Below are 26,308 nucleotides of genomic sequence, written 5' to 3'. Positions count from 1 at the left end.
TCAGCAATCAGGAGAGGTTGGGGGAGCTAGGACACCATCCCTACATACAGTGTATAACACACTAATTTATATATATATATATACACATACACAGGCAGCCCCCCACTACCAGCACCTCTACTCACCAGCAGCAGCACTACAACCGCCAGAGCAGCCAGCAGCAGGAGGAGATCACAGAGACAGCAGTACAGCATGATGTCCACACCATCCCTGTCCCACCACAGCACACAGAGGACAGCTGTCAGCCGGACACAATAATCTTCCGGTACACTTCACACTCTGCCACTGCATCTGCCGGAACCTATAGAACTCCTACACCTATGCGGAAGTCAGCCTGTCAGCTCTCACTTCGCCACAATCGGGGGCAAGAGGGAACCTTGCAGCTCTGCTCGCCGCTCACACAGTCTGAGCAGCGCCATCGTGTGACCATAGAAGGTATAGCAGTGGTTCGAAACTGCTCAGATTGACATTACTGTATTTTGTGGACCTTCATTAAAGTGAGATTGCACAAGAAATAAGAGGATAGAAATAAAGGAAATGCAAAGTGTGATGTCAAATATTTTCAAAATAATTATTATGTATTATTATTATTATTATTATTCATTTTTGGAGTTGCAGCATTGTTATATAGAAAATAACGAAGAGATAAAACTGTGATGCCATTAAAGGGGAGCTCCACCCACAATTTAACTTTTTAAATATAAATACCCCTGTAATACACAAGCTTAATGTATTCTAGTAAAGTTAGTCTGTAAACTAAGGTCCGTTTTGTTAGGTTGTTACAGCATTTAGATAGTTTATAATCTAGAAATAGACCGTGGCCATCTTAAGCGTGGGCATCATGAAGCCAGACTGTATGACTTCCTGGATTTCAGCTTTGCATATCTCGCACATGCTCAGTGCACAAGCAATGTAATGGGTTTCAGTCAGGTTTGCAAGGACTACTGGGAAACATGATGCCTATCCCAGAAACCCTTGCAAATAGCCTAGGCAAATAAGGAGGAGGAAGTAATGAAGGACTACAAAATAAAGGTATTTACAAGCAACAAATTAAATAAAAAATTTCCATTCTGAACACTATGAGATTAGAGCATGCAGCACAGACAAACATAAAAAAATGGGTGGAACTCCACTTTAATTATGTATTACTGTATTATTGTTATATTAATTTCTAGAATTTCAGCATTGTTATATAGAAAGATTTGATTGGATAGAACTGAGAGCCAAGCATAATTATTATTATTATCATTATTATTAATTATTATTATTAATTTCTATAGTTGCAGCATTGTTATGTAGAAATATGTGAAGGGATAAAACTGTGATCCCAGAATATTTATTATTATTATTATTATTATTATTATATTAATTTCTATAGTTGCAGCATTGTTATATAGAAAGATTTGAATGGAGAGAACTGAGAGCCCAGCATAATTATTATTAATTTCTAGAGTTGCAGCATTGTTATGTAGAAAGCTATGAAGGGATAAAACTGTGATCCCAGAATATTTATTATTTTTATTGTTATATTCATTTCTAGGAATAGAGCACAATTTATCCAATGGGGACAATAGTTCTGGCACCCCCGCCCCTGGATTCCATCACATTTGGAGGGATTTCCTCTCACTTCCTGTTGTGGTTATGGGACAGGAAGTGAAAGGAAATCTTCCTAAATAGGACACAGAATGCCAAAAAAAAAAAAAAAACCTGACAGGGGTTACAACCCTCCCTTTCTCTATCCAAAATGAAAAAATAAGGTTGCCCTTAGTTCTACTTTAACCGCTTGCCCACCGTATACTGTGAATATATGGCGGCAAGACAGCTCTAGTGCGGCTCGTTCCTGCCGTGATTAGACCCAGCGGGAGCTGATTGATGGGTATGGTAGACACAATGTCCGCCGGCAGTGGCGGTGCGTCCATAGTGGCGGTGCGTCCATAGTCTCTCCTGCACTCGTCACTCAACAATACAGTACATAGATTCATGCATTGCATGAATCAATGTATTGTCGCTGCTACTGACCACTATTCAGGTGGCCGGCCCCCTGTTGAGCACTGGCCATCTGAATAACATTGGTGGTGGTGTGTTTTGGAAGTGTCTATCAGAGCCAGCGGCCTGTGGGCTCTAATCGGCTTCCAAATGGTTAACCAGAGGACGCACAGGGTGTGTGTTCCCTGGTTAACACTGACACGCCTCTCAGCCAATCAGGTTCACCGGGTCTGCTACCGGTCACCAGATTGGCTGAAGCGACATTGAGGGCGGGAGAAGACATTGAGGGAGTGTGGAGGAGGATAGCTGACCCGAGAAAGGTAAGTGCCGGGCGGGGGCAAACTGGTGGTATTTTACAGGGGAAAACTGGCAGTAATTGATGGGCACAGTGGCGACAATTAATGGCCACAGTGGCTGTGTTTGATGGCACAGTGAATGAATGAATGACTTGTATAGCGCAACTCATGCGAACTGAATCGCCTCTGGGCGCTTTTTCCAGCCAGTGTCTGCTTGGCTGGTGCGGTCATTTTACCCCATAGGATCGTGACACGCTAGGGACACACAGATATACACATATATACTGGGCCAATTTGGACAAGATCCAATTTACCTACCAGCATGTCTTTGGAGTGTGGGAGGAAACCGGAGGAAACCCACGCATGCACAGGGAGAACATGCAAACTCCAGGCAGATGGTGTCGTGGTCGGGACAGTGGCGACAATTGATGGGCACAGTGGCTGTGTTGATGGCACAGTGGCAACAATTGATGACCTCCTGAAAATGCTAGCTGCCTGGCTGTTATACTTTTTAAAGTGGAGGTCCACCCTAAAAAAATAAAAATAGTCAAAAAGGCTACAATTTTTTTTTTTTATATACTTACCAGAAGTGGCTGTTACTAGGCAGATCGTCCTAGTAACTTCCTTGTCAGCGGTGGTCTTCTCCTCGCGCTGCCTCCTGGGAAATGGGGAGCAGTGTCTTCTTGGACCTTGTGTGTGTCCCAGGAGACATCCACCCATTCACATAGCGCTGTGCGACTCGCGCATGCGCAGTAGGGAACCAGGAAGTGAAGCCGCAACACTTCACTTCCTTAATCCCCTTACCGAGGATGGCAGTGGGGCAGCCGAGACCTAAGCGATTGCTCGGCTTTGGCTGCCGACATCGTGGGCACCCTGGACAGGTAAGTGTCCTTGTTAAAAGTCAGCAGCTACAGTGTTCGTAGCTGCTGACTTTTAATCATTATTATTTTTTAACGCCGGACCTCCGCTTTAAGTAAAGACCTAAAACTAACTAAAATGTTACAGAAAATGACAAGTCCCTCGCTGCCTGAAAGTAGAACTGAAGACAAAACTTAATTTTGGATAGAATGTCAGGTTTTTTGCTGTGTGTCCCATTAGGGCAGTGTTTCTCAATTCCAGTCCTCAGGCCCCCCCAACAGGTCAGGTTTTCAGGATTTCCATTATTTTGCACAGGTGATTTGATCAGTTTCACTGCCTTGGTAATCACCACATCCTTTTCATCTGAGGGAAATCCTGAAAACCTGACCTGTTGGGGGGGCCTGAGGACTGGAATTGAGAAACACTGCATTAGGGGGATTCACCGTCTCTATTTGTCCTCTTTACTGTTATTATTGAAAGTGAAAGAAAATCCCAGAACAGGAATAGAGGGGAAATCTTCCAATGGGGACACCCCTCACTTTTGAGAGATGTCCTCTCACTTCCTGTTGTGCCTATGGGACAGGAAGTGAAGGAGATCTCTCCCAATGGGACACAGATGGGCTATACAAAATAAAAAAAAATAGGTTTTGCCTTTGGCTCTACTTCAAAGAATCTATCATTCGGGTGTGGAGGTCAGAAATAGTCTCCTCTGATTACCTGACAGATTTCTGTAATCAGAGGAAGTGGAAGCTATATGGTGCACACGGAAATAATGCACGTTTTCTGGAACTCTCATTCATACACGTAGCAGAGATCCAGCACCGGAAGAAGCAAACCGCAGCTCAGCCAAACCACATGTAGTGTGAGCGGCGCGCTGTTCCTCGAGTGTCCAGCAGGGGGAGTGCGCTGTGTGTACATGTGATCAGGAGGCACGTGTGACTTCCTCCTATCAGTGCGGAACTCAGGACTCCGCCGCCAGAGATTACCCGAGCCCAGCCTGTCCGGGCACATGGTGGAGGGATGGCGGCTGGATTCAAGTGAGTATGGCACGGAGCTAAGATCGCCATTATTTACTTCGTGTGCGGGGTCCGAGCTGACAGAGGAGACAGTCACCTCTCCTACTCTTCTTGTTGGGAGTGAATGAGTCGCCCATTAGTGCAATGGGGGGGACTCGTGTTTTGGAATGAGAAATCATCCATGTTTGGAATTGGGGGTGACCCGTGGTTGGAATTAACCACTTGCTTACTGGGCACTTAAACCCCCCCCCCCCAGTGCCCAGGCCAAGTTTCAGCTCTCTCACCCTTTGAATGACAATTGCGCGGCCATACAACATTGTACGCAAATGAATTATTTCCCCAATAATAGAGCTTTCTTTTGGTGGTATTTGATCACCGTTTTTTTATTTTTTGTTAACCGCTTGTCGACTGCCTCACGCACTTATACGTCAGCAGAATGGCACGGGCAGGCAAAGCAACGTATATATATATATATATATATATATATACACACGTTGCTTTGAATCTGCCGCCTAGCGGACGCACGCCTGCCGCGGTCACCATGCCCAAACAGGGGGATAAACTTTTGTCAACAAGGCATCTCCCTGTTCTGCCTGGTGACGTGTCACTAATCGTCTGCTCCCTCTCATCGGGAGCAGCGATCAGTGACCTTTCACTCGTAGTCACGCCCCCTAACCATTAGAATCACTCCCTAGGACACACTTAAAGCGGGGGTTCACCCAAAAATCAACTTTCTGCCATTAGATCCAGCATACTGCTAACATCTGCAGTATGCTGTTTTATTTTTTTTGTACTTATCGTTTTATCAGCCGTTGCTATCTGGCTCCGAGCTGGTATTCCTTCCGGGTATAGGCGTTCCTAAGCCAAGCGGATTTGATTGACGGGCTGCTAAAGCGCGTCACGCCTTCCGAAAATACCCGAGGTGACACTCGAGTGTTTACGGCGCCTGCGCAGTCAGCTCTACACGGCAGGCGCCGTAAACACCCGAGTGTCACTTTGGGTATTTTCGGAAGGCGTGACGCGCGTTAGCAGCCCGTCAATCAAATCCGCTTGGCTTAGGAACGCCTTTACCCGCAGGAATCCCCGCTCAGAGCCAGGTAACAACGGCTGATAAAACGATAAGTACAAAATAAAACCGCATACTGCAGATGTCAGCAGTATGCTGGATCTAATGGCAGAAAGTTGATTTTTGGGTGAACCTCCGCTTTAACCCCTTCCCTGCTAGTCACATTTATACAGTAATCAGTGCATTTTTATAGCGACGATCGCTGTATAAATGTGAATGGTCCCAAAATAGCGCCAAGTGTCCGCCATAATGTCACAGTCATGATAAAAACCGCAGCCATAACTAGTAATAATAAAAATGCCATAAAACGACCCCCTATTTTGTAGACACTATAACTTTTGTGCAAACCAATCAATATACGCTTATTGCAATATTTTTTTATTTTTTTACCAAAAATATGTAGAAGAATACGTATCGGTCTAAACTGAGAAAAAAATGGTCGTCTTTTTAAAAATAAAAATTGGGGATATTTATTATAGCAAAAAATACAAAATATTGCTTTTTTTCCCTCAAAATTATCGCTCTATTTTTGTTTTACTGCAAAAAATAACCGCAGAGGTGATCAAATCCCATAAAAAAAAAGCTCTATTTGTGGGGAAAAAAGGACATCAATTTTGTTTGGGAGCCATGTCGCACGACTGCGCAATTGTCAGTTAAAGTGACGCAGTAGCGAATCGCACAAAGTGACCCAGTCCTTTGACAGCCAAATCCTCCGGGGCTGAAGTGGTTTAAAAAAAATTGAAAAAAAAAAATACAAAACGTTTTTATATTTTATTATAACATTTTGAAAACTGGTAATTTTTCTCTTTCATTGATGTACGCTTAGGAGGCTGCACTGAAGGGAACTAATAGGAAGCACTGATAGGCAGCACTGCTAGGTGTCACTGGTGGGCATTAATAAGTGGCACTGTGGGCACTGCCAGACGGCACTGGTGGGCATAGATGAGATGGCTGCGAGTCTTCCTCTTCGGGACCGATGTCCCTTACACAGAAGCCAATGATCTCCTTTTTTTTTTCTCAATCTGTCAGCGCAAGGAGAAAAGAAAACCGATTAACCTTTCTTCTGTTTACATCCCGTGATCAGCTGTCATTGGCTGACAGCTGATCACATGGTAAGTCTCATTGATTCACTGATCACAGCGCGTGCCCTGCAGGGAGCGTGAAAAGCGGAGGATGTCTATTGACGGCCTCCCGGCAATATAGGTCCGCGCTGTAGCCACGCCGTCATACGGCTATAGCGTGGACTGGAAGCTTTTAAGGATGAGCTCAGGCATGTTCGTAACTCCACGTTCCCGCACCCGTCAGGTATCTGACACTCTGCAGAGCTAATCACAGCCAGTGAGACATTTTCCCAATCCGCGGCTATACAGATCGAGAAATGTCTCGCTACCTGTGATTAGTGCTGCGGAGTGTCAGCTTCCTGGTGGGTGCGGGCACGTGGAGTTGCGAACACGCCTGAGCTTGTTTGGAACTGGGGGTGAGCCATGGTTGGAACTGGGGGTGAGCCATGGTTGGAACTGGGGGTGAGCCATGGTTGGAACTGGGGGTGAGCCATGGTTGGAACTGGGGGTGAGCCATGGTTGGAACTGGGGGAGAGCCATGGTTGGAACTGGGGGAGAGCCATGGTTGGAACTGGGGGAGAGCCATGGTTGGAACTGGGGGAGAGCCATGGTTGGAACTGGGGGAGAGCCATGGTTGGAACTGGGGGGTGAGCCATGGTTGGAACTGGGGGGTGAGCCATGGTTGGAACTGGGGGGTGAGCCATGGTTGGAACTGGGGGGCGAGCCATGGTTGGAACTGGGGGGCGAGCCATGGTTGGAACTGGGGGCGAGCCATGGTTGGAACTGGGGGCGAGCCATGGTTGGAACTGGGAGTGACCCATGGTTGGAACAAGGACTGACCTATAATTGGAATTAGGGATGACCTATGGTTGGAACAAGAATTGACCCCTGATTGATGTGCGGGATGACCCATTAGTATAATGAGGGGGGACTCATGTTTGGAATGAGGGATACCCCATTTGTGTGAATGAGTCCTCATACTCCATTCAGGTTTGTGTGTGAATTTGAACTTTTTCCTCCAAAAATAAAGTTGCTTTTTTCTCTTTTAGGTCAGTGGAGCCGCTGGAATATTACAGAAAATTTCTAGTGAGTAATACAATCTTACTTTTGTGATCACAAATATTTCACGTAAAATATATCATTTGCATGCTTGTGATTCGCAGCTGTTAACAAAGTAAATGGCTCCATGATTTTTATGTAGTCTAAGGTTCGCCCTAGACGCCTCGGATTTAGCCAAATCCTGCGGAGCGTTGGAGTTGGCGCTGCAAGCACCTTCCGGCTCAACAAAAGTAAAATTTTTGTTTAATTAAAAAAAAAAAAAGATTCCTGAGCAGCAGGTGGCTCAGCCTCTCGAGTGTGTGTGTTTTTTTTTTTTTTTATTCCCAAACTTCTCTTTTATATGTTGCAGATTACAAATAAATCTGGTGGTTGTATTGGTTTGCTTTTTTTTTGCTTTTCCCCCAAACCATCCTCCAGGAAGGTAGCATGAGATAGGCCCCACCCACCTACAGGAAAGATGGGAAACTCAAGCAGAGACCCTGACTATACGATACCAATTTGCTGTGACTGGTCCTGTTTATGGAGACATCGGGGGTCTTTCTGAATCCTAATGTCTAACCTGCCTTCCATTGAAGTTAATGGAGTGCAGAGGAACAGACATTTGCTGGTCTACCTCCCTCTACCCAGCGGCAGTGGGAGCACAGAAACTGGGGAACATGGTAAGGGCGGCAAACATATTGGGGGCGTGAGAAAGTGAGTAGATGGAAAGCCCCCCCTTTTTTTTCTGGGGGGTGTTTAAGTTCAGGTTTTGATTGTGACTTGCTATGCCCTGTCTTCCTGTATTCAGTCTTCTCTTTCCTCCAGTTCAGCTAGGACTACAGATGTGTGTGTATATGCTTTGTGATAATATATGCTGTGTGCAGCCATACAAAAAGCGCAGTCTCACAGCAAGCGTGCCCAGCTCCCTCCCCCTCCAAGCTCCTTGATGAACAGCTGCTGACACCAGTAAAGTCTCTTGAGCCCTGCGCTCTCTCCTCAACAGGAAGTTCAGGGAAGCCACACTGAGGCACCTGGAGCTGGCAGCCGTGAGCAATATCCAATAGCTTTTGCCCACATATCGAGAAAACTATGGATAAAGGCAGGGTTTCTCAACTTCAGTCCTCAAGGTGCCCCAACAGGTCATGTTGATCAGTTTCACTGCCTTAGTAATTACCACAGCCGTTTTATCTGAGGGAAATCCTGAAAACATGACCAGTTTGGGCGCCTTGAGGACTGGAGTTGAGAAACATTGCACCAGGGAACGTCAAACATTTGAATTGTATTTTTTTTTTTTAATAAGTAAAAAAATATCCCAAATGTCAATATCTCTTCACGTTTTCCCATTCACAAATGACTACAATTTATCTTTCTCTGTTGTAAGAGGAAGGGGGAGGGATGAACCATGTAAACAATAGCATGTGATCCCTTTGATACCTAGTCACAGCAATCACATGGTATCCAGCTCCTCGGATTGGCTCTGTAAAGTGTCTTTGTGTACAGGTCAGTACTCGGCGGTGAGCAGGCAGGAAAGGCCGCACAACGGCTATTTATCCAGTTCTATTTATAAACAGCGCTGTGTAAACAAGCCGCCAGTTGGCTGTTCAAAACGTACCATGATGGAAAACGATTAAATAATTTTTTACATTAAAGTGATTGTAGAGGCTCTTTTTTTTTTTTTTTTTTTTCCTATAAAAATAATAAGCATATACTTGCCTGCTCTGTGTAGAGGATTTGCACAGAGCAGCCCAGATCCTCCTTCTCGGGTCCCTCTTCTGTGTTTATGGCTCCTCCCTCCTGTTCAGGGCCCCCACAGCAAGCAGGTTGCTATGGGGGCAACCGAGCCGAGTCATAGCTCCCTGTGTCCATTCAGACACGGAGCCCCGGCCCCGCCCCTCCCTTGATTGACTAGCTGACTTTGACCGCTGCAGGATCCAAAGGCTGTGTCTCAGCCAAACGGGAAGGAGAATACCGGATGGCCTAGACCAGTGGTCTCCAAACTGCGGCCCGGGGGCCAGATGTGGCCCTTTGCTTGATGTTATCCGACCCTTGGGGTGCTTTTTTATTCATTGGCACCAATGATGGGGCATAATTTCTCCCATTGGCACCAATGATGGGGCATAATTCCTCCCATTGGCACCAATGATGGGGCAGAATTCCTCCCATTGGCACCAATGATGGGGCAGAATTCCTCCCATTGGCACCAATGATGGGGCAGAATTCCTCCCATTGGCACCAATGATGGGGCAGAATTCCTCCCAATGACCCCAATGATGGGGCAGAATTCCTCCCATTGACACCAATGATGGGGCAGAATTCTTCCCAGTGACACCAATGATGGGGCAGAATTCTTCCCAGTGACACCAATGATGGGGCAGAATTCTTCCCAGTGACACCAATGATGGGGCAGAATTCTTCCCAGTGACACCAATGATGGGGCAGAATTCTTCCCAGTGACACCAATGATGGGGCAGAATTCTTCCCAGTGACACCAATGATGGGGCAGAATTCTTCCCAGTGACACCAATGATGGGGCAGAATTCTTCCAGTGACACCAATGATGGGGCAGAATTCTTCCCAGTGACACCAATGATGGGGCAGAATTCTTCCCAGTGACACCAATGATGGGCAGAATTCTTCCCAGTGACGGGGAAGAATTCTTCCCAGTGACGGGGCAGAATTCTTCCCAGTGATGGGGCAAAATTCCTCCCAGTGACACCACTGATGGGGCAGAATTCCTCCCAATGACACCAGTGATGGGGCAGAATTCCTTCCAATGATGGGGCAAAATTTCTCCCTATGACACCAATGATGGAGTCCAATGATGGGGTCCAATGACACCAATGATGGGGAATTTTGTACTCCTGATGGCCACAGTCCGGCCCCCTTAAAGTCTGGAGGACAGTAATCCGGCCCTTTGTTTAGAAAGTTTGGAGACCCCTGGCCTAGACATTCATGGACAGAGAGGGACTTCAGGTAAGTGTGAGGGGGGCTGCTGCACACAGAAGGCTTTTTATCTTCATGTATAGAATGCATTAAGATAAAAAAAACTTCTGCCTTTACAACCCCTTTAAGTTTGTTTAAAGCCGACTTTTTTTCTTTGATGGAGATATTTTTGTTCTTGTCTTGATTTCTTCTTCTTGTGACTGTGATTCATATGAAGACATGATAAATCTTCCTTAACAAAAATCATTGGTGGCAGTTCTGTTATCTTTCATTGTCTTCAGTGCAGCAGTCTTTCTTGTAGATTATCTGATCATTAGTACTCCATTCTAGCAAATACTAATTGAATACCTAAAGTCAAATATTGCATGTTGTTTTTTTATCAAAGTAAATATCACTGGCAGCACTTTTTAACTTTCTAGTGTTTTGTTTTTCATTTGTTTTATAGAAGGAGAAATGTCGGCCAGATGGAAGAGACCTGAGTGAATTCAGGACCACTACAATAAATGTTGGTAAGTAACTATCATTGTAGTGTGGCATGGGCAGCATTCATTCCGATGGGCAGAGGCGGTGGAGGAGCGCTGTATACAGTGCTCCTACACCGCCCCAAAAATGCTTCTTGAAGGACCTTTTTTTCCCCAGTCGTCTTCCAAGTCAGCCCTTGAGAGATGGAGCTCCTCCTCACAATTTAGGAAACACGTTGCCAATAATTTTTCCTCCCTTTAAGAGGCGGTCCCTCAGGTCCCTGGTCAGTCTTAGTGTTTCCTCCGTCCGGAGGAGACATGTTGCCAGAGGACCTGAGGGGGGCTCCATCTCTCTAGGGCTGACCAGGGCAGGAGTCCAGCTGGGACAGCACTATGTGTAAACACTGCGGGCGCAGCCTTACACAGAAAAAAAAAAAAAAAAAACGAGCAGGGGAGCCTCAGAGCGGCAGGGGGTCAGGTGACCTTACCGGAGCCGTGCAGCGTGGGCGGAGGAGGACGGTGTGTGGCCACGGGCAACCCTCGATGTACAGAGGTGTCCCGGTTTAGAAATTCTCCTGTGCCCAGGCGTGGAGTAGGCGCCATTTCCTTGTCCCCTTGGCGGCTTCGGCGGGAGGGCGTGTCCTGCAGCTGACGCCGCTTGACCCGGAAGACGCAGGCGCGTCAATTCCGGGGCGGGATGACGTCATCGGCGTGCGCCGGGGAGCTGGTCATTCCCCTTAAAGGCGCGGGAATTTCAAACAGGCCGGCGGTGCTATACACGTGGAGACGGCTGCAGGGGACAGCGCAGGACGCCACAGTGTGCCAGGATGCTGGAAGAGGATGATATCTCGTCGGGCCAGGCTCCAGGAGGCGAAAGCACCAGCAGGATACAGGTAGGCACCAGTGTGGTGACCTTTGTATTTATTTATGTGGGACAGCAGCTAGATGGTGGTGGCACTAGCTTAGCTGGGGCTCACATGGGTAGTGTCACCGGGTGTGCACTAGAAATGATGGTGGATGTAATCTCACCGCCATGGGGCCCCTGTGTTTGTCTTTTTATACAGGTGAAAACACCTAAAGAGCCAAAGTCCATTCCCAAGAAGCGGTGTGCTAAGTGTAATACCAAGATGCCGGTGGAATACACTGAACCGCTGTGCCAGACTTGCATGGACAAGCTGGTACAAAAACAATCTGACGCAGTTTATGCAAAAATTTTTGGATCCGTGAGGGAAGATATGGCTAACACCTTTAAGGATCTCAAAAAATGTATCTCAGAAGTCAAAACCCCAGTAGTTCCTTCTGGAAGTCCCTCTCCCATGGCCTCGCCCAGATCTGAAGTCGCATCGGGGTCGCATGAGTCTGTGAGGGAGCGAGCAGGCAGCAGCGCAGCTAGCGTTTTGGCCAGCGATGACTCTGAACCAGAACAAGAGGAGGGGGGTGAAGAAAGAAGGAAGGCACCAAATTACAAATTATCACTAGAAGAAGTGGATGATTTACTTGGGGCCATTTATGAAACCCTGGAAATTGAACATGAAAGGGAGGAACCTTCCAAGCATGACCTAATGTATCAGGGTCTGAGGAAGAAAAATTCCAAGGTGTTCCCAGTGCATCAGGTGATGTCTGACACCGTAATTAATGAATGGAGAGATCCAGAGAAAAAACCATTCTTTGCAGCAAGTCACAAAAAACGTTTCCCTTTTAGTGACGATCCAAAAGAAGTTTGGAACAAAAATCCAAAACTGGATGCACCACTTTCAAAAGTGTCCAAAAATTCTGCATTGGCTTTTGAAGACATGGGTCATCTAAAAGAGGCTATGGACAAAAAGGGTGATATTATCCTAAAAAGAGCCTGGGAGACAAGTGTCGCTAGCTTAAAACCAGCGCTAGCTACCACCTGTGTTGCAAGAAACATGGAATTCTGGCTAACCCAGTTACAGGAACATATTAAAAACGGTACACCTAGAGAGGAAATCTTGAAGACCCTTCCAGTTCTCTCTAAAGCGGTGGGTTATATTGCAGATGCTTCTGCAGAATCCGTAAAACTGGCAGCAAGGTCAGGTGGACTAGCTGTCGCAGCTAGGCGTGCGATTTGGATGAAGACCTGGACAGGTGACGCTGCATCCAAAAATAGACTTTGCAATTTGCCTTTCACAGGAGACTTGCTGTTCGGCTCAGGCCTAGATGAGGCTTTGGAGCGAACAGCAGATAGAAAGAAGTCCTTTCCTACGGAAAAACGAAAATTCCAACAAAAAAGATTTTTTCAGGGGAAAAGAAATCGACCACAAGAGGGGAAGAAAGAATTCCCAAAGAAAAATTGGACAGGTCAAAAAGGAAACCAAAAGAGTAACCCACTCTTTGGCGCTGCTAACACAGCCGCCAAGCAATGACAACCAGATGCCAGTAGGGGGAAGACTGGCTGCCTTCCTACCTCAGTGGCAAAAGGCGACAGCCAATCAATTTATTTTAGAAATAATCGCAAAAGGTTACTCGCTGGAGTTCAGTTGTCATCCTCCAGAGAGATTCCTATTGACGAAGCTTCCCAGAGATTCGGAAAAAGCAAAAGCTCTTCCTCTGTTGCTGGGGGAAATGGTGGATCAAAATGTCCTTATCCCAGTTCCAGAGAAGGAAAAAAGAAAGGGTTTTTACTCTCACGTATTCATAGTCAAGAAGCCATCCGGGAAGTTCCGTCTAATACTGAATCTCAAACCTTTGAATCAATCGATTCAATACAAAAAATTCCGCATGGAATCCATGTTTTCTGTCAAGAACATTCTGCAACCAGATACATTCATGGCGACCATGGATCTCAGGGACGCATATCTTCACATTCCAATCAGAGAAGAATCCCAGAGATACCTAAGGTTAGCTGTAGAAATAGACGGGAAGGAATACCACTTCCAAAGCAGAGCTATTCCGTTCGGGCTGTCCTCATCACCAAGGATATTCACCAAAGTGTTGGCAGAGGTTCTAGCCCCTCTAAGGTTAAAAAAGATGACAGTAATTCCTTATCTGGACGACCTACTGTTCGCAGCTCCATCAGAAGCACAGCTGATAAGGAATCTCAACGAAGCTCAACGGTGGTTGAAATCCCTGGGTTGGATCCTAAACTTGGAAAAGTCAAACCTTTGTCCCACCCAAAACATTCGGTTTCTGGGGTATCTACTCAGTTCTACAGAACAGAAAACATTTCTTCCACAAGAAAAAATTCAAAATCTCATCACGAGGGTAGGTTCCATTCAGAACAATCTACCGATCACAATCAGAGAACTGATGTCGGTTCTGGGACTGATGACGTCATCGATTCCGGCAGTCCAGTGGGCAAAATTTCACCTAAGACCACTTCAGATTTTTCTCTTAAAGAATCAAAGAGGAGATCTGGACAAAGCTGTGTTGCTCCCAACATCAGTAAAAAGATCGCTATGGTGGTGGAGAACCCACACAAATCTAAACCAAGGTCTGGCTTGGTCATTCCAGGTATCCCAGAAGTTGACCACGGATGCGAGCAGTTGGGGTTGGGGAGCTCACCTGGCGGGGCAACCTGCTCAGGGGAGATGGTCCCCAGAAGAAACCAAACAATCCTCAAATTGGAGAGAGCTCATGGCAATAGCCAAAGCCATGGAGGTTTTTCAGAACCAGCTGAGGAGTCACCACATCCTGGTACTGTCAGACAATGCCACAACAGTGGCTTATCTAAACAAACAAGGGGGCACAAGAAGTCCTTCTCTAAGTTGCATCTCCAACCAGATATGCCGGTGGGCAGAAGGGAACTTACTTTCACTAAGTGCAGTTGACCTGAAAGGGGAAGACAATCAAGTGGCGGACTTCCTCAGTCGCCAGGAGATCTCCCAGGAGGAATGGGCATTACATCCAGAGGTTTTCAAAGAGATTACAGTCCGCTGGGGAGTCCCAAGTGTAGACCTGTTTGCCTCGAGAAAGAATACTCAGGTGAAGTATTTCTTCTCTCTAAACCAGCAAGACCATCCGCTGGGAATAGATGCTCTCCAGAACCCCTGGAACTTCAGGATGTGCTATGCCTTCCCTCCAGTTCATCTGATCCCAAGAGTGATAAAAAAGTTTCTTCAAGAACAAACGAAACTCATACTAGTTGCACCATACTGGCCCAAGAGAGCCTGGTTCTCCCAGCTCCTCAGTCTCTCAGCAGAAGAACCATGGCTTCTACGTCACAGGACAGACCTGATGTTTCAGGGTCCACTAACCGGCCTAAAGCAAGAACATTTCAAGTGGGCGGCCTGGTTACTGAAGAGGACCTTTTAAAATCAAAGGGACTCTCAGAAAGGGTGATAACAACGCTTCTGAGTGCCAGGAAGCCGAACACCAGAGCCATCTATAGAAAGGTTTGGAGAAGATTCAACAGTTGGTGCACAGAGAATCAAAGACAGAAAATGGACACTCCAACGGTCCTTGAATTCTTACAACAAGGCGCTGATAAAGGGCTAGCGCTCAGTACACTGAAGGTACAGGTGGCAGCACTTTCAGTGTACCTAGAAAGGACACTACAAAAGGACCCTTTGGTCTCTCGGTTTTGCAGAGCATTGGCAAAACATAAAAAACCCAAAATTAAAGAGTGTCCCACATGGGATCTATCGGTGGTGCTTAGGGGGATCATCAAAGGTCTATTTGAACCACTTCAAGAAACATCCTTGAGATTACTAACCTTAAAGACGGTTTTTCTTGTGGCCATTACCACGGCAAGAAGAATTGGAGAAATTCAAGCCTTATCAGTAAAAGAACCTTTTTAAAGATCTATGATGATAGAATAGTTCTTCAAACTGATCCGGGATTCGTGCCAAAAGTGGCATCAACTTTTCACAAATCCCAGGATATTGTGTTACCTTCTTTTTGTACCTCTCCAAAAAACGACAAGGAACAAAATTTAAGTTTTCTAGACGTCAGACGGTGTCTACTTCAATATCTAGAAGTAACCAATGAGTTTAGATTATCAGATAATTTATTTGTGTTGTATGCCGGCCAACAAAAGGGCAAACAGGCGTCCAAAAATACGATCGCCAGATGGATTAAGGCAGCTATCCTGGAGTGCTACAATGTGATGGAAAAAACACCTCCAGAAGATCTTAAAGCTCACTCTACAAGGGCTTCAGCAGCCTCGTGGGCAGAAAAAGCAGGGGCCACTCCAGAACAAATATGCAAAGCTGCAACATGGTCAAGATTTTCGACTTTTGTACAACATTACAGGCTGGATCTGATTTCCAGCCAGGACCAGGCTTTTGGGAGGAAAGTCCTCCAGGCTGTTGTCCCGCCCTAGATCTGGTGAGTTCTTGATTATCCTCTCAAGGGCTGACTTGGAAGACGACTGGGGAAAAAGCAGAGTTAGATTCTTACCGGTAACTCTGTTTCCAGTAGTCTTCCAAGGCAGCACGATCCCACCCTTAAATGTCTAACCTTGTGGGGTTGTGTTGTGTATTCTATATCATTTCAGATTCCGGCCTTCGGATCTCGGGGATGACTGACCAGGGACCTGAGGGACCGCCTCTTAAAGGGAGGAAAAATTATTGGCAACGTGTTTCCTAAATTGTGAGGAGGAGCTCCATCTCTCAAGGGCTGCCTTGGAAGACTACTGGAAACAGAGTTACCGGTAAGAATCTAACTCTGCTTTTTCCGTCCCGCAAGCACACCGCCCCAGTGTCAAAGCACTCGGGCTTTCACACTGGGGAAGCATGAGAGACAGTTTTCAGGCGCTTTACAGGTGCTATTTTTAGTGCTAAAACGCCTGCAAACTGCCTCAGTGTGAAAGGGGTCTAAGTTTGCATGCGCTCATAAAACAGCGACAATTTTTAGCACCCTACACTTTCCATAGGCGATGCTTTAGAAGCCCTTACAGGTTTTCGGGTAATGGTCCTGGAATTATTGCTCTCGCTCTGGTTGTGCGCAGCGATATGTAACACAACCAATGTTTTCATGTATAGGCAGCCCAATGTGTTCTTTTATGTTTGTATGTGTGGAGGGGCTCAAACCTTTTTGGGGGGTACTTTTTTTTTATCACATAGAGGACGTCCTGTCCCCTATGTGATACTTTTTTTTTTTTTATGACCTTCCTCCCACAAGGAGACCCGAGCGCCCAGTCAGTGCGTCCACTGGCTGATCGGAGATCTAAACAAAGCCTAGATCGGCTTTAATCAGGTATGGTAACCTGGAAGCGATGGCATGACATCACTTCTGGTTCACCCCCAGATGTCCACTGAGCCATTTTCAAAAATCAAAAGCATTTGAAAACACAGATCTTGGTGTTTTCATCCCTATTGCTGTCACAAGGATGTTTACATTTCTTGTGACAGCAATAAGTGATTTAAAAAAATCCCCCCCCATGCTCGCTCGCAAAGATGAGGGCACCCATCGCGCGCACACAAATCATGATCGACCCACAAAAGTGAGGTATTGCCACGGATGTCAGATCATGGGCATTAATTCTAGCACTAGACCTGTAAAGGGTGTGTGCAATTTTAAAGCTTTACATGTTTGCTATCTATTTGCTCAGTGAAGCATCAAGTTAATTTGTAGGCCTCTGCTTTAAAAAAAAATGTCATGCTTGGGGGTTCTAAGTAATTTTCGAGCAAAAAAAATACTGATCGTTGCAAAGTGCCAAGTGGTTAAAGCGGATCTCCCATGCAATAACGTTTGTTTTTTTTTTTTGTCTATTTACATAGCTAAGTGCAGGGCTTAAAGAAACTTACTTCTCTCCGCTCTAACGTCCGCTCCGCTCTATTTCTGTGCTGAAAAATAACTTATATTCCTTCCGTTTCCATTTTGAGTGTTGGCAATACATACGGGCAGGGACTTCCTGGTTGCGGTGACGCTGTGTTCCCAGCATCCACCGCTCACGCAGCGCGGACCATGGGCGCCAGCGTCTGTGTTGCCATAGCAATGGCAGGCGTTGTGATTTCTCATGTAAACACAGCCTCAGCTACACAGCCTCAGCGCGTCACTTCCTGCTAAAGAAATACCGCGAGATTTGATATGACGGCTGCGCAGTGAAGGCAGGGAGCTATGGAGAGAAGCTCCCACTGCACAGCATCGAACAGGAAGTGACGCAATGCCCGTCAAATTCCCGCAACGACGCAGACCGGAAGCCTCAGCAATGTACAGGTACTGTACATATTTACAAAATGAAAACATCCATATTTAGCATTGTTAATAGCGCAAGTGTAAATGCAGTAATGTTGTAATTAGGGTGGAGCTCCGCTTTAAGGGTGTTTGTACCTTCCTGGAACATTTTTACAATTATTATTTTTTTTATATAGTTTAAAAAAAAACAGTGATTGGTAAATACCACCCAAAGAAAACCTTTATCCATTTCCAAAATGTTTTGTAAAATATGAGTACATGTTGCTTGACCGGATGATTGTCAGACAAACTATCGCAGGCGTGAAAATGGCTTGGTAATGTAGTATAACAGGCTGGTACTCCTCCTAGTGGTAAGAGTGTGGACTGCTGGAAGTGATAAGTAACACAGCTGCAGTTTTTGCATAAAGCAGATTCTATTTATGGAGAGGGCAGCCATATTTGAGGCCTATAACCAGGGCTGTGGAGTCGGAGTCGAGGAGTCGGAGTCGGGGGAAATTTTGGGTACCTGGAGTCGGAGTCGGCAAACAATGCTCCGACTCCGACTCCTACTAAATTTAGATTGGAATAAAAAAAAAAAAAAAAAGCAAGTTTAAATGTCCCAATTCACAAAAAGTTATAATTAATGACTTCTCTACTGTAAGAATAAAGACCAATGCATGCAGTGCCTCACGTAACCGCAAAACGAACACGTTAAGTGACCGTGAAGAAGCATGCTTTTCATGTGCTTCACTATATGGCACGCAACGCACAATTAGGAGCTGCAATACTTATACTTTCCATAGTGTTGTGTTCTGCTTTTACAGGGAACGCATGTTAGAGAACCAGTAAGTGTCCAAATAAAAAAATTCCAACAGGAGTTTTATAAAGCACTAAAAGAAGTTGAAAAGTATGATCGCTCATCAAAACTTACTATGGAAGAAGCCATCCTTGTTTATCCAGAGATCGTTAGTGATGTGGCCAGAATAGTTACTGCAATGCCACCCACCCAAGTCAGTGTCGAAAGATTATTTTCAGCCCTAAAAATAATAAAGTCTGACTTAAGAGCCTCTATGAAAGAGGATCTGGCAGAGGCAATTCTCTTCCTTAGAACTCTACATTGAATTGATTTGCATTTGCTAAGCCTAGAACTACATTTCAAGATTAATATAAACCATTTCTAGGTTTTGCAGATTTTGTTTTTGGTTCATTAAGATAAGCTTTGTTTTTGTTCTAAAACAACCAAATAATGTGGTTTGTATTTTTGAACTGGTAAAGATCCTGTTTCCTGATGTTTATTGCCTGCTGCTACTATCCAGCCACTTGATTGTTTTCATTGTGTTTGTCTTTTGCTTAAACTGTGCAATACAGTAGACCAGGGATCCTCAAACTACGACCCTCCAGATGTTCAGGAACTACAATTCCCATCATGCCTAGTCATGTCTGTGAATGTCAGTGTGTTGCAATGCCTCATGGGATGTGTAGTTCTACAACAGCTGGGAGGGCCGTAGTTTGAGAATCCTGCAGTAGACTGTTGGCTTCCAGCCAGTAGTCCTGTGGTAGGTTGCCGTTTCTTTCCCTCAAGGAATGTATAAAATACATTCGCATATTAATACAGAGGAGTCGGGGTCGGAGTCGGAAGTACATAAAACTGAGGAGTCGGAACATTTATCTACCGACTCCACAGCCCTGCCTATAACAAAACCAATTCAGAGCTCTACTTTAAGTAATTAAAAGTAATTTTCTCAAACTTTCACTTCCTGGCTGATCCCTGGTAGAGAGTTCAGATTTGTGTCAGAAGTGAATGTGCGGTCAGTAGTTGGGTGGACCGGACCAATTCTTTTTAATTATTTTCTTAATATTCATGGGAATCTGGAACATTTGTGGTCTGAGCATTTTTTCTGTCCTGTGTTTTATTTCATGTATTTTAGTTACCATGTAGATTTTTTTGTGTGATTACAGGCTCAATTACCACAGCTGATGGCTCGGCGTTGGTGAAGATTGGGAACTGCACTGTAATATGTGGCATTAAAGCGGTGAGTTGTGACATTCTCTTATGTATAAATGGTAGCTGGGAAAGCTGCTGTATGGAAATTACAGATTTTTTTTCTTTAAAGTGGAAATTGGCAAGATCTTTGTTTCATGTCATTGACCTTGTATGCCTCGTTTACCAGTTCCCACTAATTGTTACTCTTCTGCTTGTGTAATCTGTATTATTCTACTCCCTGATCTTGTGTTCCCATTGTTTCTCCCATAGGAGTTTGCAACCCCTCCAATAGATGCTCCTAACAAGGGCTATATAGGTAAGTGATAGAATTATGTGTAAGCTCAGCAGTCCTCATCAGACTTTACTTTACCTGTACTGGGGATGGATGAAAAAAACAAATACTACACTTACAATGCAATGTGACCAGGTTGTGTAATTGTTAAAATGTCCATCCACGAGGGGATTAGAAGCAAAATACCTATGTATACCTATATACCTATGCAAATTTAGTGCGGCTTAAACCGCATCCAATTCGCATAACATTATAAAATGCATTGATTTTAATGAGGCTGCTTCACATATGTGCGATGCATTTGCATTGCCCAAAAAACGTGTGCGTTTTCTAGGCATTGCGGTGCGGCTCAGGTGCGAATTCGGGCCCATTATCTTCTATGGGCACGCATCTAATTCACAGATGTGTTCATTTCTCATCAGGATTTCTCATTCGCCTCAATACACTTCCCCTCTCCCCTCTCCCAGGTCTCCAAATTCGAAGCTAAAACGGAGATGATCTGCTGAACAGCTCTCTTATCTCTTTGCAGAGATAAGAGAGCTAGAAATCGCACAGCACAAGTGTGAATCCAGCCTAAAAGAGAAGAGGCGCCTCAGTTCATACTGGGGCGGCTTCAAAGTCATCTGACTCTAAGGCAGCCCCGCACAGCGTGACTTCAGGGCGGCTTGCAAGCGATTTCTTTAATAGAAGTCTATGCAGGCCGCTCTCAAGTGGCCCCCGGAGAAGTACAGGATCCTTTTATCAAGGAGTCACTCCGATTAGAACAGTTCCATTGCATTGAATGGAGCGTAACTTTTCAAGCGTCGGAGTCACCTGACAGGTCACCCCAGTGTGACGCGAGCCTAAAGCCTCGTGTCACCCCAGTGTGACGCGAGCCTAAAGCCTCGTGTCACCCCAGTGTGACGCGAGCCTAAAGCCTCGTACACACGGTTCGTTTGTTGGAAGGGGATTGTCGTTTGACAGGCTGTTGTCCTAAATTCTTACCGTTGGTACGTTCCTTTTAGACAACTGTTTTCCAATTTTCGGCCAACGCGTGTTGGATGCTAGTAAATTTTCGGCGGACAACGGCTCCACGCCTGAGTTTCGTATGGTCATTACACAAATCCATCACTCAAAAGTACAAACACGCATGCTTGAAATCAATGCTCACCAAACACAAAATTAGCAGAAGGGGCCCAAAGAGTGGTGCTTAAGAGCTGAAATTTCTCGCAGTACGTGTTTGTGGCACGACAATTGTGCAATTTTAGTATGCAAAACAAGATCCTGACACACGCCCATTTGACAAATCAGACACTTGGTTGGCCAACAATCGTACCGTGTATACGAGGCTTAAGTGTAGCAATATGGGTTACACTTTAATGAAGGTACAACATTTAGCAACTTGCATGGTTGATGTCTAAAATAGGGACATCTAAGTATGCAGGCATCCGGGGTAAAGCTGTCCACATGGCATCCTCTGCACCGCCGACTCTCACAGTCTGCAATTGTGACCGGGAAAACTACCCTGCAGTAGAGCAATCTGAAAGCGAGGCTTGAAACGCTCTTGGAGTGCAGCATGGAAGGGATTATGGCGGTGCGGAGGACGGCCTATGTGGACAGCTTTACTTGTAAATCAAGACATTGCTTGTTATCAAATCAAAACTTATTTAAAAATTTTGCTTGTCTTGCAAAACGCTCTCAAACCAAGGTTTTACTGTACATACCTTTTTGTTCCTCTGTGTTCTGGCCTAATCATTTTGAATTGTCATATGACATGTAGGGTCTTCTTTCTCTCTACCTCGCTGGAGTTTGGCTGTCCTGAGTGCTGCAAAGAATCGAGTTGGCTGAATGCTGTTTAGCCATTCGGGGGAAACTTTGTATTCTTTGCATTTTAATACAAAGCTTCCTGATTATCTGAAATAGGTGGGCAGATGATTTCACAATCTCCAGCCCAGCCAATCAGAGGAAGCTGTGTATCCAATCATTGAATAAAGCAGTGATCAGTCAATCTGGATTATTTTCCAGGAGGGGGATGGGAAATCTGAGGCTACAAACAGTTTATTCAATGCACACAGATGCTGCGTCTGTTGATGTAACTTGATTGGTCCAAACAAGCTAATTAAAATTCACTAAAAGCTGGAGATCAGCTTTAACAGATTACAAATATTTATTTATTGTGTTTCTATCTCCGTTCATAATATGTAGGTTTGTGTGTGATTATTTTTTTTTTTTTTTCTGAAATCAAAGAAAAAATATATATTCATCATCATTTTAAATATATTAGAATGCTGTCTCTTCAGGGAGTTGCCATTTGTTTCCCTAATAAAGTTTTTTGTATTTTCAGTTCCTAATGTTGAACTTACACCACTGTGTTCCCCACGGTTTCGGCCTGGTCCTCCAGCAGAAGAGGCTCAAGTCGCTAGTCAATTTATTGCAGATGTCATTGAAAAGTAAGATATATATATATATATATATATATATATATATATATATATATATATATATATATATAATTTCTATTATTTTTTTTTTGTGTGTGAATTGTCTTTCTCTCTATAGCGGACGTGTTAATGAGCAGCTGCAGACACAATTGCAATCAGTCAGTGAACAACACAGTTGTTGAAACAAAGTCCAATTGCAATGTATGAAAACTCAGCCCAACCAAACAAGTGTCCGCTTTACCCATCTGACTAGAGCAGGAGTAGGCAACCTTGGCACTCCAGCTGTACTGAAACTACAAATCCCATCATGCCTCTGCCTCTAGGAGTCATGCCTGTGATTATCGGGGTCTTTCAATGTCTCATGGGACTTGTAGTTTCACCACAGCTGGAGAGCCGAGGTTGCCTACCCCTGGACTAAAGTGATGTGAAACTATAGATTATCGCAATTTGCGATTTACTAAGAGAAAGAATGGTCTCCCTGGAATATTAGCAAGGCTTCCCGCACTCTTTCTAGGTTGTACTTTAGCTTATTATACAATACAACCTTCCACTAATGTTTCTGTGTGTTCTTAAACCTCTTGTTATAACCAGTAAGTCTTTAACCTCTTCAGGTCTGCAAGGAGCCCAGCAACGGTTTCCAGCAAACCAGTGCTTCTCAACTCCCAGTTCTCAAGGCGCCCCAACAGGTCAGGTTTTCAGGATTTCCCTAAGATGAAACGGTTGTGGTAATTGCTAAGGCAGTGAAACTGATCAAATCACCTGTGCAAAATAATGGAAGCCCTGAAAACTTGACCTGTTGGGGTGCCTTGAGAACTGGAGTTGAGAATCAGTGCTGCAGACTCTGTCCACCGGCACCCACCGATTGTTCAGTACACAGGCAGAACGGCATTCTGCCTATGTAAACAAGGCAGATTGCCTTCCCTTAGTAAAAGCACTCCCACCAGTACACACAATCACTAAATACACAGTTAACCCTTTAATCGCCCCTAATGTTAATCCATTCCCAGCCAGTGCCATTAGTACAGTGATCACTGTATTGGTGTCTAAATTGTCTGCTGCAATAACGCAGTCCTGTTATAAGTTTCTGATCACCGTCATTACTAGTTGGGAAGAAAAAAATTCCATAGTTGTAGATGCCATAACTTTTGCGCAAACCAATGAATATACGCTTATTGGGATTTTTCTTTACAAAAAATATGTAGCAGAATACATTTTGGCCTAAAATTACAAAGACATTTTTTATGTTTAAACTGTCTTCCTTTTTTTTGTTAATAGCGCAAAAAATAATAACCGCAGAGGTGATCAAATACCACCAAAAGAAAGCTCTATTTATGGGAAAAAGGGACATATTTATTTGGGTACAGCATTGCATGCCCACTCAAAATAATGCAGTTCCATATTTGCAAAAAAATGGCCTGGTCATGAAGGGGGGTAAATCTTCCGGTGGTTAAGGAAGATTACTGATCTATATAAATAATATATATGTTGTTCCTCCTTTTTGCCAGTTGCCTGGCTTGCAAGTTGGTCCAAAGGCTTTAAAGCATTCTTACTCTACCCTGTATACTCATTCCAGGTCTGTGACACAGATTACTAAAGCCAATGATAGGCGGGTGACTAGTATTTGCTGAAGTAATTTTACAGATTTCTTTTAGGGCCGTGTCGGACTCAGTATTTTTTGTAGTAACGATTAATCTCTGCTACGAATTGATAATACCACCAATTTGTAGCTAGCGGGTTAAACTTCTGCCACACCATTACATTGAAGAGGTTGTAAACCTCTCTGTGGAGGTTGTACCTAATAGGTAAGCCTAGAATAAAGCTTGCCTATAGGTACTGTAAATATCTACTAAACGTGGGCCGTCTAGGAAATATTTACTGTGTTTTTGCGCCGATGATGTCATCGAGCATTCGCTGTGACGAAACGGCCCTTCGAGCCTTCTAGGATGTTTGACACCATTTTGGCCTAGGCCAGAAAAAACAAGTAAATATAATATACCTATCTGTTACTAATGCTAGCAGCATAAGGATTAAACATAATGTTGATTAAGCCAAATTAATTCGGCTTTAATTTTTGTCACATCACTTTATAATAATACTTGTATTTCTTGTGTTTAGTTCACAGATGATACTGAAAGAAGACCTGTGCATTGAACATGGCAAAGTATGAATTTGTTTTTTTACATGTGATCCTGTATTTTCACTGCTGTTTCCTGGCTAGAACTTGCTGCATAGTGTCACACAGTGCATAGTATAAAATGAGGGCAGTCACTCGCATACTGAATAGCGGGAAGCTCTTACACACTCTTTTTGCACTTTGCATTCATCTCCCAGCATGGCTGCTTCTTCATGTTTTTAGTATTCCATATATTTCAGAAGCCAACCACGAAGCAGCCTCCCATAACTGGCATTGCTTAAGTGTTTGTTCAGTCTGTGTCACTGAACAGCAAATCCAGAAATCCTATTTTTTTTTTATTTTTTTTATGGAAAGGCAATTTTGCTAAAAGGCAATACAGACGTTATTTTCCTTAGACACACACAAAAAAACAGATGCATGCAGCTTTGCATGCTGAATTAAAAACGCATCGCAGATGTTCCGTCAGAATCGGCGACCCGTCGGATTGGGTAACGGAAGTGAAGTTCCATCAGCTGCCCATGCATTCTACTGCTACCAGGTTTGCTAATTTGACAGAACACCGGCAGTCAGAAGGCAGCGGACATCTTGCTACACCCAGATACATCTTGAATTTTAGTAACAAAGTGAGCGTATATGAATAAATATAAATATGTTGACATCTGTGATGCCATTTAGATGTTTCATTTTGAAAGCCTAAAGGTTTAGTGCTGAGCAGTGCGCGGTGTACCAACATGGCCTCCGCCTCCTTCCTACTGCTGGTTTCCAACTTCTTTCAAAATAGCAATAGTATGTCGACATACTATATATGTGTATGTATGTATGTATATATGTGTGTATATATATATATATATATATATATATATATATATATATATGTATATGTGTATGTATGTATATGTGCTGTCAAGCGATTAAAATTTCTAATCGCGATTAATCGCATTAATGTCATAGTTAACTCACGATTAATAGCACGATTAAGGAGGTTCACCCTTTAAAACATTTTTTTTTTTTTTGTTTTCTTATTTATTTATTTATTTATTTATTTATTTTTTTATAATATTAAATTGTGTTTTTTTATTTTTTTACATTTTGATCACTTTTATTGCTGTCACAAGGAATGTAAACATCCCTTGTGACAGCAATAGGTGGTGACAGGTACTCTTTATGGAGGGATCGGGGTCTAAAAGACCTCCGAGCCCTCCTTTGCACTTCAAAGTATTCAGATCGCCGAAAACGGCGATTCTGAATACTGTGTACTTTTTTTTAAATCTGGCGCCATTGGCAGCCGAGAAACCCGGAAGTGACGTCATGATGCCGCTTCCGTGGTTTCAATGCGGAGACTGAATCAAAGCCGTTTACGGCTTAGTGTCAGTCTCCGCCTGAACACAGAACGCGGCGGATGGAGGATCGGGTCTCCCGGTGGGACGGGAGGCCCGGTCAGAGCGGCGAAAGGCGGCGGATTTCCCCTCCCGCATAACAACCGAGCGGCTTTTAGCCGCATCGGTTGTTATGTTTGGATAGCCGATCGCCCGCTCTAAACAACGGTACCGGGATGATGCCTGCGGCTGCAGGCATCATCCCGGTATAACCCCCGAACGCCGAGGACGCATATATGCGTCCAGTCGGCGTGAAAGGGTTAAGAGGTACGTGCTGACAAAAAAAAAAAAATGTTT

The 26,308-nt window shown here is 44.5% G+C and overlaps 2 protein-coding genes across 2 annotated transcripts in view; one reads left to right on the top strand and one right to left on the bottom strand.

Moving 5' to 3' along the window:
- Positions 1 to 354, bottom strand: part of ALG5 (ALG5 dolichyl-phosphate beta-glucosyltransferase) — a 37,413-nt gene extending 37,059 nt beyond the window's left edge. Inside the window, exon 1 of the mRNA XM_040340391.1 lies at positions 126 to 354. Within this exon, the coding sequence (XP_040196325.1) occupies positions 126 to 194 (69 nt within the window). The 5' untranslated portion in view covers positions 195 to 354. The remainder of the gene's footprint in view (positions 1 to 125) is intronic.
- Positions 355 to 3,987: 3,633 nt separating this feature from the next.
- EXOSC8 (exosome component 8) overlaps positions 3,988 to 26,308 on the top strand; it is a 41,839-nt gene continuing 19,518 nt past the window's right edge. The window contains exons 1-7 of the mRNA XM_040340389.1: positions 3,988 to 4,177; positions 7,333 to 7,369; positions 10,710 to 10,773; positions 19,765 to 19,838; positions 20,060 to 20,105; positions 22,405 to 22,510; positions 24,617 to 24,662. Coding sequence (XP_040196323.1) covers positions 4,161 to 4,177; positions 7,333 to 7,369; positions 10,710 to 10,773; positions 19,765 to 19,838; positions 20,060 to 20,105; positions 22,405 to 22,510; positions 24,617 to 24,662 — 390 coding nt within the window. The 5' untranslated portion in view covers positions 3,988 to 4,160. The remainder of the gene's footprint in view (positions 4,178 to 7,332; positions 7,370 to 10,709; positions 10,774 to 19,764; positions 19,839 to 20,059; positions 20,106 to 22,404; positions 22,511 to 24,616; positions 24,663 to 26,308) is intronic.

The sequence above is a fragment of the Rana temporaria genome, chromosome 2, assembly GCF_905171775.1.
Source record: "Rana temporaria chromosome 2, aRanTem1.1, whole genome shotgun sequence".
In the NCBI taxonomy this organism is placed as follows: Eukaryota; Metazoa; Chordata; class Amphibia; order Anura; family Ranidae; genus Rana; species Rana temporaria.
This window is presented reverse-complemented; position numbering and strand designations above follow the sequence as displayed.